Raw genomic sequence first — 12691 nt, forward strand, 5'->3', positions numbered from 1 at the left:
AAGTAGGTGGGTGGGGTGGACTGGGGTGTGGCCTTTTTTTGGGAGGGGGGAGGGGGCTTGCCTTCTGTCCCCCCCCCCCGGTGAAGTCTCTATGACAACGATTGGCCGTTGAGGCACTCGCGCCGCAAGCACTGCGCAGGCTTCCACCAGTCCCCGTTGTGGCAGCGGCAGATGGTGCAGTCGTCCACCTTCACTTCGATTCCGGCTGGGATGATCGTCGTTCCAGCGAAGCAATTTGGACCTGCCGAGAGAGAGAGAGAGAGAGAGAGAGAGAGAGAGAGGGGAGGGGGGGAGAGAATCAGAGAAGGGCCCAGAGAGGAAACAAGTGTGGCTCCTCCTAAGAGCCTCTCTTTTCAGAGGGGTGGGTGTGGGGGTGGGTGTAGAGCGATGCGGAGAGCCGCGGGGAGTTGGGGGAGAGTCGGAGCAGACGTACAGATCTTTTCATGGGCATGCACCGATGGGCTTGTTTTCGCAACACTAAAGCGCTTTTGTTAGTCTCCCCTTCTCCCTCGCCATGGAGCGCTTTGCATCCTAATGCGCCACGAATGTAGGAGGCTGCCAGGCGTCGACTTGGCAGTACAGAGAGAGAGAGAGGGAGAGAGGGGGAGAGAGAGGAAGCTGCTTTGAGAGGCAGGAGAGAGAGGACGGCATTAATCACTCCGGTCTGGATGAAAAGGCCACGATGTCCTCAGGAATTCCACGCGCGGCTTCCCTACGCACAAACTCCGTCGACTTCCAAAACAATTAAGAGCCCTCGTCGATTACAAAGTCAATATTATTCTTGAAATGCAACCGAGTTTTGATTCCCTACGCCCCCTTTCTTCCTTTACCTCTGGTTTGTCTGACTGAGTAGCCTTGAATCTGCAGGATCCTGCTGTTGATAATCACAACAGATAGGTCCTCAAGTCGAGCCCCGAACACCGTTATATTTACAAAAAACACATGAATAGTTTAACGCCGCGAAAGATAATAATTTTTTTTCTCCCCCCCTCACTGCCTCGGGGTGATGTGAAGCGGTGCATTTCCAATTTTTCCTCACCGAGAGAAAGCAGGTGCCAGGAATAATACGCCTCGCTTTTATACATTCAAACAAAACAATCCATGACTAAGTTGGTGTGAGGGTAAGTTTGTGTTGCTCTCTCGAGTCCTTCTGTTAACCTGCCAGATTTCGACCCTGCTCCGCCTAGTGATGGAAAAGAAAGAAAAAAACTCACCCGTCTCATCACTCCCGAGGGAACTGTATCTTATCCTGGCTGATATTCACACACATCATCGGATTTGCAGTAATTTTGTATCGGCACGGGCCAAATTCGTGGCGCACTGGCAAATGTGAAGCAGCACACTAATGCGCATGAAATAATCCACCCCCCCCCCCCCAAAAAAAATCCTCCAAGAACCTCTCAGGGACACAGGCCGGCAGAATGCAAATCTGCAGTATCACCTGACTTAAAGCACACAGTTTGAATTCCTGATATTCGTAACAGTGAGGCAACCTGTCTGGAGGCTTATGTGTTCCTTAATTATGAGCAGCTCAGTCTTTTCATACTTCCTCCTCTGGGATGTTGACTCAGAGACAGAGATTCGCACGAGGAGCTGGCCATTGAAAAACACCACTTAGCCACAATCTCTGCAGCCCGGGAGGGCCGCTGTTAATGAGTGCTCCGAAGGTCTCGCAAGCTCTTGATACATGTGTGTGTGTGTGTATGTGTGTGTGTGTGTGTGTATATATTAAGATAGATGTGGGAAAAAAAACTTTAATGCATTTCAGTACAAGCTTGTTTCACGCGTCGCGCACTCATCAGCTGCCAATATGATTGTGATTAACTTTCCCCCCCCCCTACATCTATCTTAATATTCCGCTCCTCATTTGTTGAGCACTTTTATCTACACCATGTGGATCACAGCATCTCCAATACGGCAGGTCTTGTGGGGTGTTTGCGGTGCACAGTGCTCAGTGCTCAGTACCTACCAAAAGTGGTCTAAGGAAGGACAACCGGTGAACCGGCGACAAGGTTATGGGCGCCCAAGGCTCACTAATTGATGCACGTGGGGAGTGAAGGCTAGCCCATCTGGTCTGATCCCACAGAAGAGCTACTGTAGCTCAAATGCTGGAAAAGTTAATGCTGGCTACAATAGACATGTGTCACAACACACGGTGCATCATTTGCTGCATATGGGGCTGCGTAGCTGCAGACTGGTCAGAGTGCCCATGACGACCCCTATCCCCTATGTCGAAAGTGCCTAAAATGGGCACGTGAGCATCAGAACTGGATCATGGAGCAGTGGAAGAAGGTGGCCTTGTCTGATGAATCATGTTTTCTTTTACATCTTGTAGATGGCCGGGTGCATGTGCTTCATTTACCTGGGGAAGCGATGGCACCAGGATGCACTATGGGAAGAAGACAAGCCGGCGGAGGCAGTGTGATGCTCTGGGCAATGTTCTGCTGGGAAACCTTGGGTCCTGGCATTCATGTAGCTGTTACTTTGACATGTACCACCTACCTAAACACTGTTGCAGACTAAGTACACCCCTTCATGGCTACAGTATTTCCTGAGAGTATGGGGTCCATGGTCTATTCGGGCATGATAGAAGTCCTCCGATTTGAGCTTAGAGGAGACATTGAGACCGCTTGCAAAGCCTTGAAGTGCCCATATCGTGCTTTTTGGGTTTCTCCCTTTCCTTTAGTGTGTTATATAGCTGGGAGGTGCATGCAAAATGTCTGCAGAGTTACAAAGTCCACGCCAAAGTGGGTTATTCTTTTTTTTTTAAATAAATGTATTTCTAGTTTTTCCCACCCGATTAACCCAATGGCATATGGCCGGAACTCTTGTCGAATAACTCCCCTGGCTCACGTTTCCACAGGAAGGAGATAGTCGTAACACCAGCTTCCTTCGTGTCAGCTGCTCTCGCCATTTTACAAGCTGAAGCCTCGCATGGATTGCATTACCCTCAGGCCGCGAAGGAGGCGTAGGGAGAATGCTTTCAGTTGCTTGGCTGCAGGCGCCCGGGTAGGTCAGAGGGGTCGCTGGAGAACGACGAGTCCCCGGACACTACACCGATCTACACCCACTGTCCTTCGGGTAAGGGTGGCCTAATGAAGGCCTTACCCTGTGGACGCTCTGGCCGTGACCGATTACGGCGAGTCTGGGATACGAACCTCCCAGCCACATGACGAGCGGCCTGCAAGAACGGCGGGTTATTCCGCTCGGCCATCAGAGCGGCCAAAGTGGGTTATTCTTTCCAAAAGAAAACACTGCCTGAAACACCTCGTTTGTAGTCCAGCATTGTCTTCTGTTAGTTATCTACATCATTATGTAAAACGTTTGAATAATGCTCGCCTAGCGGCTAGTTAAAGCCAGCCTCAGACAAAGTTAGGTATAGCGGAGGCCGGGAAGAGTTTGGTTAGTGAATATCGCAATATCAAGAAGATGCTATTTTCTTCATTGCAAAGGCAAGTTCCCTTTGTATGGACTTCCAAAGGAAGAATCAGTGGATAAAATTGCTTGTTACCACTATTCCTCAGCAGTACAACCTCAACCTTTTGTTGCATCCCCTTCATTTTACCGAGGACTGCATCCTGAACCGGGCACAGATCAATGCAGGATTTTTGATTTGTTTGCCTTTCCTAAGGAAGAAAGCACCAGACAACACTGGACATGGTTTCTTTTTTCGGGCCAGAACCAGCCAAATGCCGACATGTTTGTTTGTACACGCCACTTCACAGAGGACTCTTTCCTCAACAGAGCCAGTATGAAGCTGGACTTGTGGCTTGGCTAGTGCTAATGCTAAAAGATGGGGCTCTTCCATCTGTAAAGGGCCGTGTTGGGGAGTCAGAAGTGCAAGCTGTAAGTAACATTATATAATAATAATTATATGTCACTGAAATGTTTGTCTTGTGTTGGTAATCGGACCACACGGCTTGTGAATACAGTTTCAGTGCAGACAATGGGTATACACAATGAAGCTAAAGTTGTTTAGGGAGCTAACAGTGATTTACACAAAACAATACAGCTGTGCACCGAGCAGTCAGATCACATGCCCTTAATTTCAACCATATCCGCTCACAACCATGGCGTCATTTTCACAACCGCCATACCCCCAATTAGAAAAAAAAATTTAAGCAATAAGCAATAAACTATAATTTTTATAATACCAATAGCAGTTATGCTCAAGTGAAGCTATTCCAAGCCAAAAGCCTGTCAAATACAGTCTTCTTGTTAAATGTATTGTAGCGAATTCGGGGGACAACGCAACCACAGGAAGTTCCGCGGCCGGGAAGCGAACCCGTATCGCCCGCACCGCAGGCGACATCGCTAACCGCTCGACTAAAGGGTCAGATCCGCGAGCCAGCTGCCAGCGTGTCTTCTTATCCATGCACGTTACACTATATACACGTTCACGCAAAACGGTCTGCTTGAGCAGTATTATAGGCATTTAATGTACTCCAGCGTACAAATAACCAATGATGCAGGGAGATGCTATACAGTTGTTTGGCGACGGCAGAATAACATTTTCCTAGCTACGTAACCTTTGTTATTTCCTCACAGCAGACATTTTCCACTTCCGTTGGCATTTTAGCGTATTTCTCACACATACAGTGATTAACAAGGGCACATATAGAACACTTTTTATATCTACTACTACTACTACTACTACTACTTTTGGTTGCTCCCGTTAGGGGGCGCCACAGCGGATCATCCATTTCCATCTCTTCCTGTCCTCTGCGTCTTCCTCTGTCACACCAGCCACCTGCATGTCCTCTCTCACCACACCGATAAACCTCCTCTTTGGCCTTCCTCTTCCCTGGCAGCTCCATATTCAGCATCCTCCTCCCAATATACCCAGCATCTCTCCTCCACACATGTCCAAGCCATCTCAATCTTGCCCCTCTTGCTTTGTCGCCAAACCGTCCAACCTGAGCGGTCCCTCTAATATAATCGTTCCTAATCCTGTTCTTCTTCGTCACTCCCAATGAAAGTCTTAGCATCTTCAACTCTGCCACCTCCAGCTCCACCTCCTGTCTTTTCATCAGTGCCACTGTCTCCAAACCATATAACATAGCTGGTCTCACCACCATCTTGTAAACCTTCCCTTTAACTCTTGCTGGTACCCTTCTGTCACAAATCACTCCTGACACTCTTCTCCAACCACTCCACCCTGCCTGCACTCTCTTCTTCACCTCTCTTCTGCACTCCCCATTACTTTTGGCAGTTGACCCCAAGTATTTAAACTCATACGCCTTTATCACCTCTATTCCTTGCAGCCTCACCATTCCACTGTCCTCCCTCTCATTCACACACATGTATTCCGTAGAACATTTTTTCATATATGGATGGTGATTGAAATACTAAATCCACTGATACGTCTCACAATAAACAGGTAATGAGCGTAATATTTACCAATGACGTCCTGCTGTAATCTTTGTTGCTGCAGATGTTCGCGCTGTCCACTCTCATATTCTGGATCGTATTTGTGCTTGCACATGCACAGGTGGATTTGAGAAATTGCCAACTCCAATCAAGATTGAGAAATTCTGTTACTTTGTAGGTTTATAGTTTGCTTACAGAACCTCCAACGCCAGTTTTGTATCGAACTCTATTTCCCACTAGCCAGCCGCATGGAAACAGGTTAGCTATCCGTTACAACTAGGCTAAGGTAAGTGTTAGGTTAAGGTTAGGGTTGGATTGAAGTTAGATTAAGGTTAATCAAGTGTCCCGGTGTTGTATCAAACTCTGGGTAGGGGGAAACCGATCTCGATGGGGAAACAGAGTTTGCTATAACACCGGCAAGACAATGAGGCGGCGCTCACAAGCTCTGGGTGCACCCTCCTCAGCAGGCTTCCGGAAATTGGCCAATCGGAAGAATGCGAGCTTTTAGGGAGGGCAGCCTTAAAGAGAACATAGCCTAAACAGAAGAGGAACTGAGGGGCTGCAAAAGAGCCAGTACAAGATAAATAAGGATTTTTGTGAACTGTGAATCATGCAAAGCGACTCTAGCAGAGCCCTAGAATAGAAATATAGAGCTGGAATGAGCGTGATATGGCCACTTTAACTCTCATTCATCTGCCTCTGGACAGCTGGCACAGGACAAACCCAGTGGAGGTTGATAAGGGAAGGGGGGTATCTGGCATGGCTGCCAAGTATGATTGTTTATGGTCAGAAAGATGGAAGTGCTGTGAGCCACAAGGACACAGTTCCTGCTGCCCGTCACCACTTAAAGGACACAAAGAAACTTGTCAGTTCAGTCAAATCTAGAGAAGTCAGCACAAGTTTCTCCTATGTCAAAAATATAACGTTTCAGTGGTCTTGAACGCTAGTTTAATTTGGGTTTTATTTGTCTCAAGTTTGATTGCTCATTGCCTTGAGAAGTAAATACAATTTTCCAAAAGGCAAAAATATACCCTCAAAATCCTGTCACTGAGGTTGTCCATAAAAGGTTGTCAACTGTACTGAATTATCTACTATATTAAATAATCTGACTCAAGTCAACTCCACACTACTGCATTACAGTCTGTCAGGACACTGCAATAACAGGCTTCAAATAAACAAGCACTGACAGGTCTATAAATGATTCGGCATTACAGTTCACAAGAAATATTGGGCCTTTTTATATATTATCATATGATTTTCTTCATAAGAACTACATAGCAATATGCATCCCCCCCGATAACCTGGGGATAGACTGAGATGACCCTAATGTCACTCTTTTTCTCCCTCTATCCATATGGAAGCTTCCGTAAGAGTGACTGAGTGTGTGTCTGTGTGTATGTATGTATGTATGTATGTATGTATGTATGTATGTATGTATGTATAATATATATATATATATATATATATATATATATATAATAGCTCAAAGTTGTTAAATGGCAGAACAAGCTTGTTTCATGCTCAATGCACTCATGAGCTGCCTACATGGTTACAGTAAACGTCCTTATTTATACTGGTTGCTTACGTTCTATGTGCAGTGTTCATTTCCAGGGTAAGGTGATGCGCCAATCTACTGTTGGAACATTGGTATATTTGAACTTGGTAGGGGTATGGGCCAAGGTATGGTTAGAACATTGATACATTTGAACTGTCCAATGTGGATAAAGTAGGGTACATTTAAACAAAAATATGGTAGATAGAGAAAATCAATTGCATAAAGACTAAGTATGGCTATATGAACAAAATGTTACTTACACAGTTAAATAGGCATACATATTTTTAAAAAAAACCTTTCACATCAACACTGCAACATCCTGTGGGGACACACACACATACACACACACACACATATATATATATATATATATATATATATATATATATATATATATATATATATATATATATATATATATATATATATATATATATATATATATATATATATATATATAACTTTGTTAAAAGAAACACTTAATGGTAGGGATAGTGCTCAACAAATAAGGAGCAGAATAATCCAGTTAGTCAAGTAAATGTTCTATGAGACAGTACAAGCCTGTTTCATGCTATAAGCAATCATCAGCTGGACATACATCTCATCTCATCATCAGTCGCTTCTCTGGGTTCGGGTCACAGTGGCAGCAAGCTAAATCGGGCACTCCAGACATCCCTCTCCCCAGCAACGCCCTCCAGCTCCTCCTGGGGGATATCAAGGCATTCTGAGGCCAGATTGGAAATTTAATCCCTCCAGCGAGTTCTGGGTCTACCCCGGGGTCTCCTCCCATATGGATGTTCCTGGAAAACCTCCAAAGGAAGGCACCCAGGAGGCATCCTAATCAGATGCCTGAACCACCTCAACTGGCTCCTTTCGACGTGAAGGATCAGTGGCTCTACTCCAAGCTCTCTCTGGATGTCTGAGCTTCTCACCCTATCACTAAGACTGAGCCCAGACACTCTACGGAGGAAACTAATTTCAGCCACTTGTATCCATGATCTCACCCTTTCGGTCACTACTCAAAACTCATGACCATAGTGAGGGTTGGAACGAAGATTGACGGCTAAATTGAGAGCTTTGCCTTCTGGCCTAGCTCCCTCATCACTACAACGGTCTGGTACAACGTCCGCATTACTGCTGATGCTGCACTGATCCACCTCTCAATCTCCCGTTCCATCCTACCCTCACTCGTGAACAAGACCCCGAGATACTTGAACTCCTTCACTCCCAGAGGGAGCAATCCACCATTTTCCGGTAGAGAACCATGGCCTCAGACTTGGACGTGCTGACTCTCATCCCAACCATTTCACACTCAGCTGCAAACTGCCTCAGTGCGCGCCGGAGGTCATGTTCTGATGAAGCCAACAAAACCACATCATCTGCGAAGAGCAAAGATGCAATTCTGAGGTTCCTAAAACAGAAACACGCCGCACCTTGGCTGCGCCTTGAGATCCTGTCCGTGAATATCACAAACCGAATTGGAGACAAGGGACAACCTTGGCGGAGTCTGACACCCACCAAAAATGTGTTTGACTTCATGCTGAGAATACCGAAACAGCTTTCACTTTGGTTATACAAGGGCCCGATGGCTTGTAGCAACTACCCCAGTACCCCCATACTCCCACAGTACCCCCACAGAGTGCCCTGGGGTGCACGGTCATAAGCCTTCTCCAAGTCCACATGTAGACTGACTGGTCAAACTCCCATGCCTCCCTCATCACTTCCACAAGGGTAAAGAGTTGGTCCGTTGTTCCACAGCCAGGACAAAATGAGGAGCTTGTACCTAAAAGAGGGGCTACTTCTATCATATGAACGTGATTTGGGTATGAAAAGTCTCACACGGACCAGAAAACTGTACTTTACAAAATATGCCACACGCCAGTCCCCACAACAGACTCAAACACCACTAGCCTCTTTTACCACCTACGCAAGAATCATGTCAAACAGTACGGAGAAAGTCTACAGATGAAAGCCACAAACGCACAGTTGAGTGCTCAAAACGACGTACCCCAAACTCAGACATTGCAAGAGGCTTTTGCTCGCGGCACACCATACTCAAGGCTCAGCGTTTTCGGTTTTTACCAATTTTCACTGAAAAATACCCAGATTTTTTAAAAGGAGCAGATCGGTTTAAGTTGATTTTCACCTCGGACTTTATGTTTCCACGGATCCAAAAGTTGTTCCTGTTCGTGTGAGGTTACGTAACAGTGTCCTCTTGTGGCGAAATTGGGCATGCTGGATGGCTTTGAAAAATAAAAACCGAAAACGCTGAGCCTTGACCATATGTCAAAGAATCACTAAGATGGAAGGGGATAACAACTGCCATTGCAACGTACGTCTGCAAAAACACGGCCCCAATTGACACGGTCGAGAAATGGGGGTTTTGTGAGTTGGTGCGAACACTCGACCCAAGGTACACAATGCCAAGCCAAAAACACTTCACTCAAGTTGAGTTGCCTCGTTTATATCAAGAGCACTGAAACATTGTTGCCAAATATCTATTTTGTTCGCGGCACTTTGGTTGTTTTCATATAGTGCTATAACTCAAACTTGAAGAAATGTTTTGTCTGCTTGTTATATTTATATGTTTATATTGTGAGCCTTATTTTGCTGCTACAGTTTAAACTTGAAAGTGTTCCATGTTTACCTTTGGTATTTTATATACAGATATTTATGTTAGGCCTGTATTTATTTTGTTTGCTGCTACAATTCAAACGGTTCTACTGTTAAGGACTATTATATGATGGGTTTTACATTTTTGACCATATTCACATTTTAGGCCCATATTTTTGTTTGCAACTATAGTTAAAAGTGTCTTATATTTGCCTTTTTATATTTTATGCATTAATATTTTATATTTCGTTACATGCTTAAATGAAAATGTGCGCAAAGGTTCTAATAAAAGGAGAAAACTAATCAAATAGGACTGCCTTTTATTTGTCGAATATATAATTCAAAATGTAATAAGAAATAGGCCTTTCCATGTGGTCATTTTATATAAACTATTTATTCACTGAATTTACAGAAAATCTGCTATATTGTGATATGTCTTGTTATCATGATATGAATGACCTACATTGTGTTATGAGATTTTGGTCATATCACTCAGGTCATATCGGGGCGTCACATTATCCATCCAATTATCCATTAAATCACATCCGGTTATCACATATACATACACACACACACACATACACATATATATATGTATATATATATATATATATATATAATCCAGTTAGTCAAGTAGTCAAGTAAATTCTCTATGAGACAGTACAAGCCTGTTTCATGCTATAAGCAATCATCAGCTGTCAATGAAACCACTCGAGGAAGGTCATATAAATTATCCAGTTAGTCAAGGAAATTCTTTATGAGACAGTACAAGCCTGTTTCATGCCATAAGCAATCATCAGCTGTCAATAAAATACTTTTGACTAACAGAGGGAACATTCAAAAAGAGGTTTAATGCAGCTTTAGAAACAACCGTTTAAGGAATGTAACATATTTAAGCCGTTATATTTGGTCATTGGTGGACAGAAACATTACTTATTCAACCACCTGGAAAATCCTCTTAAAAACAAAGTGTGTCCAACCAGTAGCAAAGTGTGTAACCTATGTCTAACTGAAAAATATTTTATCATTTACAAAGCAGAAATGTCCACATTTAATAACAGGAATGAACTGTCCAGCAGTTGCAGACATAGATATAAGCACCTATTTTGTAATTATAAATAGATAATTCCAATAGACAAATGCCATTGACTTTGTATACAACCTCCCCCTCCCCCTCCTACTGGCTGTTAGCAATCAATATGTATTTGAATGTAGGCACCTCCCCCTTCCCCTTCCCCAGACTGGAAAATGTGGACCACTTTGCATACCTTGGAAGCCTTCTATCCTCCAAAGCTAATATTGATGAGGAAATACACCAACGCCTCAGCTGTGCCAGTGGGGTTTTCTCAAGACTGAGGAAAAGGGTCTTTGAAAACCGCGACCTCCAGGCCAGAACGAAAATTCTGGTCTACAAAGCAGTAGTGTTGCCCACCCTACTGTATGGATCAGAATCCTGGACCACATACAGCAGGCACCTGAAGGCACTAGAGGCACATCATCAGAGGTGCCTCCGAAAAATCCTCAAGATCACCTGGGAAGATAGACGCACCAACACCAGCATCTTGGAGGAGGCTAACATTCCCGCTATCACTGCCACCATTGCCCAACACCGGCTCAGATGGACTGGCCATGTCATCCGTATGGCTGACTCTCGCCTTCCAAAACAAGTCCTATACTGCCAGCTTCTCACAGGACAACGTGCCCCAGGTGGTCAAAAGAAAAGGTATGCGGATAACATCCGAACAAACATCAAAAAATGCCACATAGACCCTAAGACCTGGGAGGACACAGCAACCAACGGGGCGACCTGGAGAAAACTCGTCCGGGAAGGAGCTGCACTATATAATAATGATCTCCGATGTGCTGCAGAAGACAAGCGCAGACTCAGAAAGGAGGGAGTTTCCACCAAAAAGGCCCAAACCAATCCCACGACTACCACCGCCCACCCCTGCCCACACTGCACCGAAATATGCGGCTCCAGGATCGGCCTCTTCGCCCACCTGAAGACCCACAAGGACCAAGAAGGAGGACAGTCATACTTGACCCCGAGTGACCGCCGATGATGATGATGATGTGTGTGTGTGAGTGTGTGTATAGATGTATATATATATATATATATATATATATATATGTGTGTGTGTGTGTGTGTGTGTGTGTGTATATGTATATGTATGTGTGTGTATATATGTATATATGTATATATATATATATATATATATATGTGTGTGTATATGTGTGTATATATATATGTATATATATATGTATATGTATATATGTATATATACACATACATATATATGTATATATATATATGTGTGTGTATATATATGTATATATGTATATGTATATGTATATATATGTTATGTTCTTTGCCGCTTAGCTCTATTGACAGCTGATGATTGCACATAGCATGAAACGATGAAAGAGACTTGTACTGTCTAATTAAAGATTACTGGAATCACTGGATTTTACACACACACACACACACACACATATACATATAAATCAATGTATGTGAGGGCTCACTGTTGTATGGCACTGTGCGATGTGAGAATCCTCTGACACTGTTCATGTCTCCAGCTGGTGAGCAGAGCAAACGAGCAGCCGGGGTTGTTCTCCTGAAGACTGTACATTCAATTTGAGTACATGAGTGGATGGCTTCAGATCACGCTCAAATGTTCCCTGGGCAGGGATCAGAGCTACAGAGCATTCCTACGCTACTCTCCCACACCTGCCCCTCAGTCATCCATCCACTACCGGAGAGCCTCATCTGGCTGCCAGCACTAGCTAGCCCCCCCCCCCCCCAAGAAATTCCACTACCGCAAGGGTGTCACCAACTCCTGTCGGTCTGGATTAGCCCTCTCCCTCCAGTTGCTGCAGGCTAGTTGGGTTTGTGTAATCGTGCGTGTTTGCAGGCATACATTTGTGTGTCTGTTTTTGCACGTATGTGCACATCTGTCTTTTCAGTGGGAGGAAGTCAGAGGAAACTGGAAAAAGTGTGAGGATGTGTGTCTGTGTGGAGAGTTCCACCGGCATTGTCTTTCATCAACTTCGCCGATTCCTGAATCCCAGTCAGCGAGTTAATGAATACAGGTCAACCAGTGCCAGGAGGTGGAAAAAAAAGTGTTCTTATTGACTATATATTTAAAAGAA

At 44.5% G+C, this 12691-nt stretch overlaps 1 protein-coding gene across 1 annotated transcript in view; it reads right to left on the minus strand.

The window, feature by feature from the left end:
- Positions 1-89: 89 nt before the first annotated feature.
- Positions 90-12691, minus strand: part of vwc2l (von Willebrand factor C domain containing 2 like) — a 60732-nt gene continuing 48130 nt past the window's right edge. Inside the window, exon 4 of the mRNA XM_056289914.1 lies at positions 90-241. Within this exon, the coding sequence (XP_056145889.1) occupies positions 90-241 (152 nt within the window). The remainder of the gene's footprint in view (positions 242-12691) is intronic.

The sequence above is a fragment of the Lampris incognitus genome, chromosome 11 (assembly GCF_029633865.1).
Source record: "Lampris incognitus isolate fLamInc1 chromosome 11, fLamInc1.hap2, whole genome shotgun sequence".
NCBI lineage: Eukaryota > Metazoa > Chordata > Actinopteri > Lampriformes > Lampridae > Lampris > Lampris incognitus.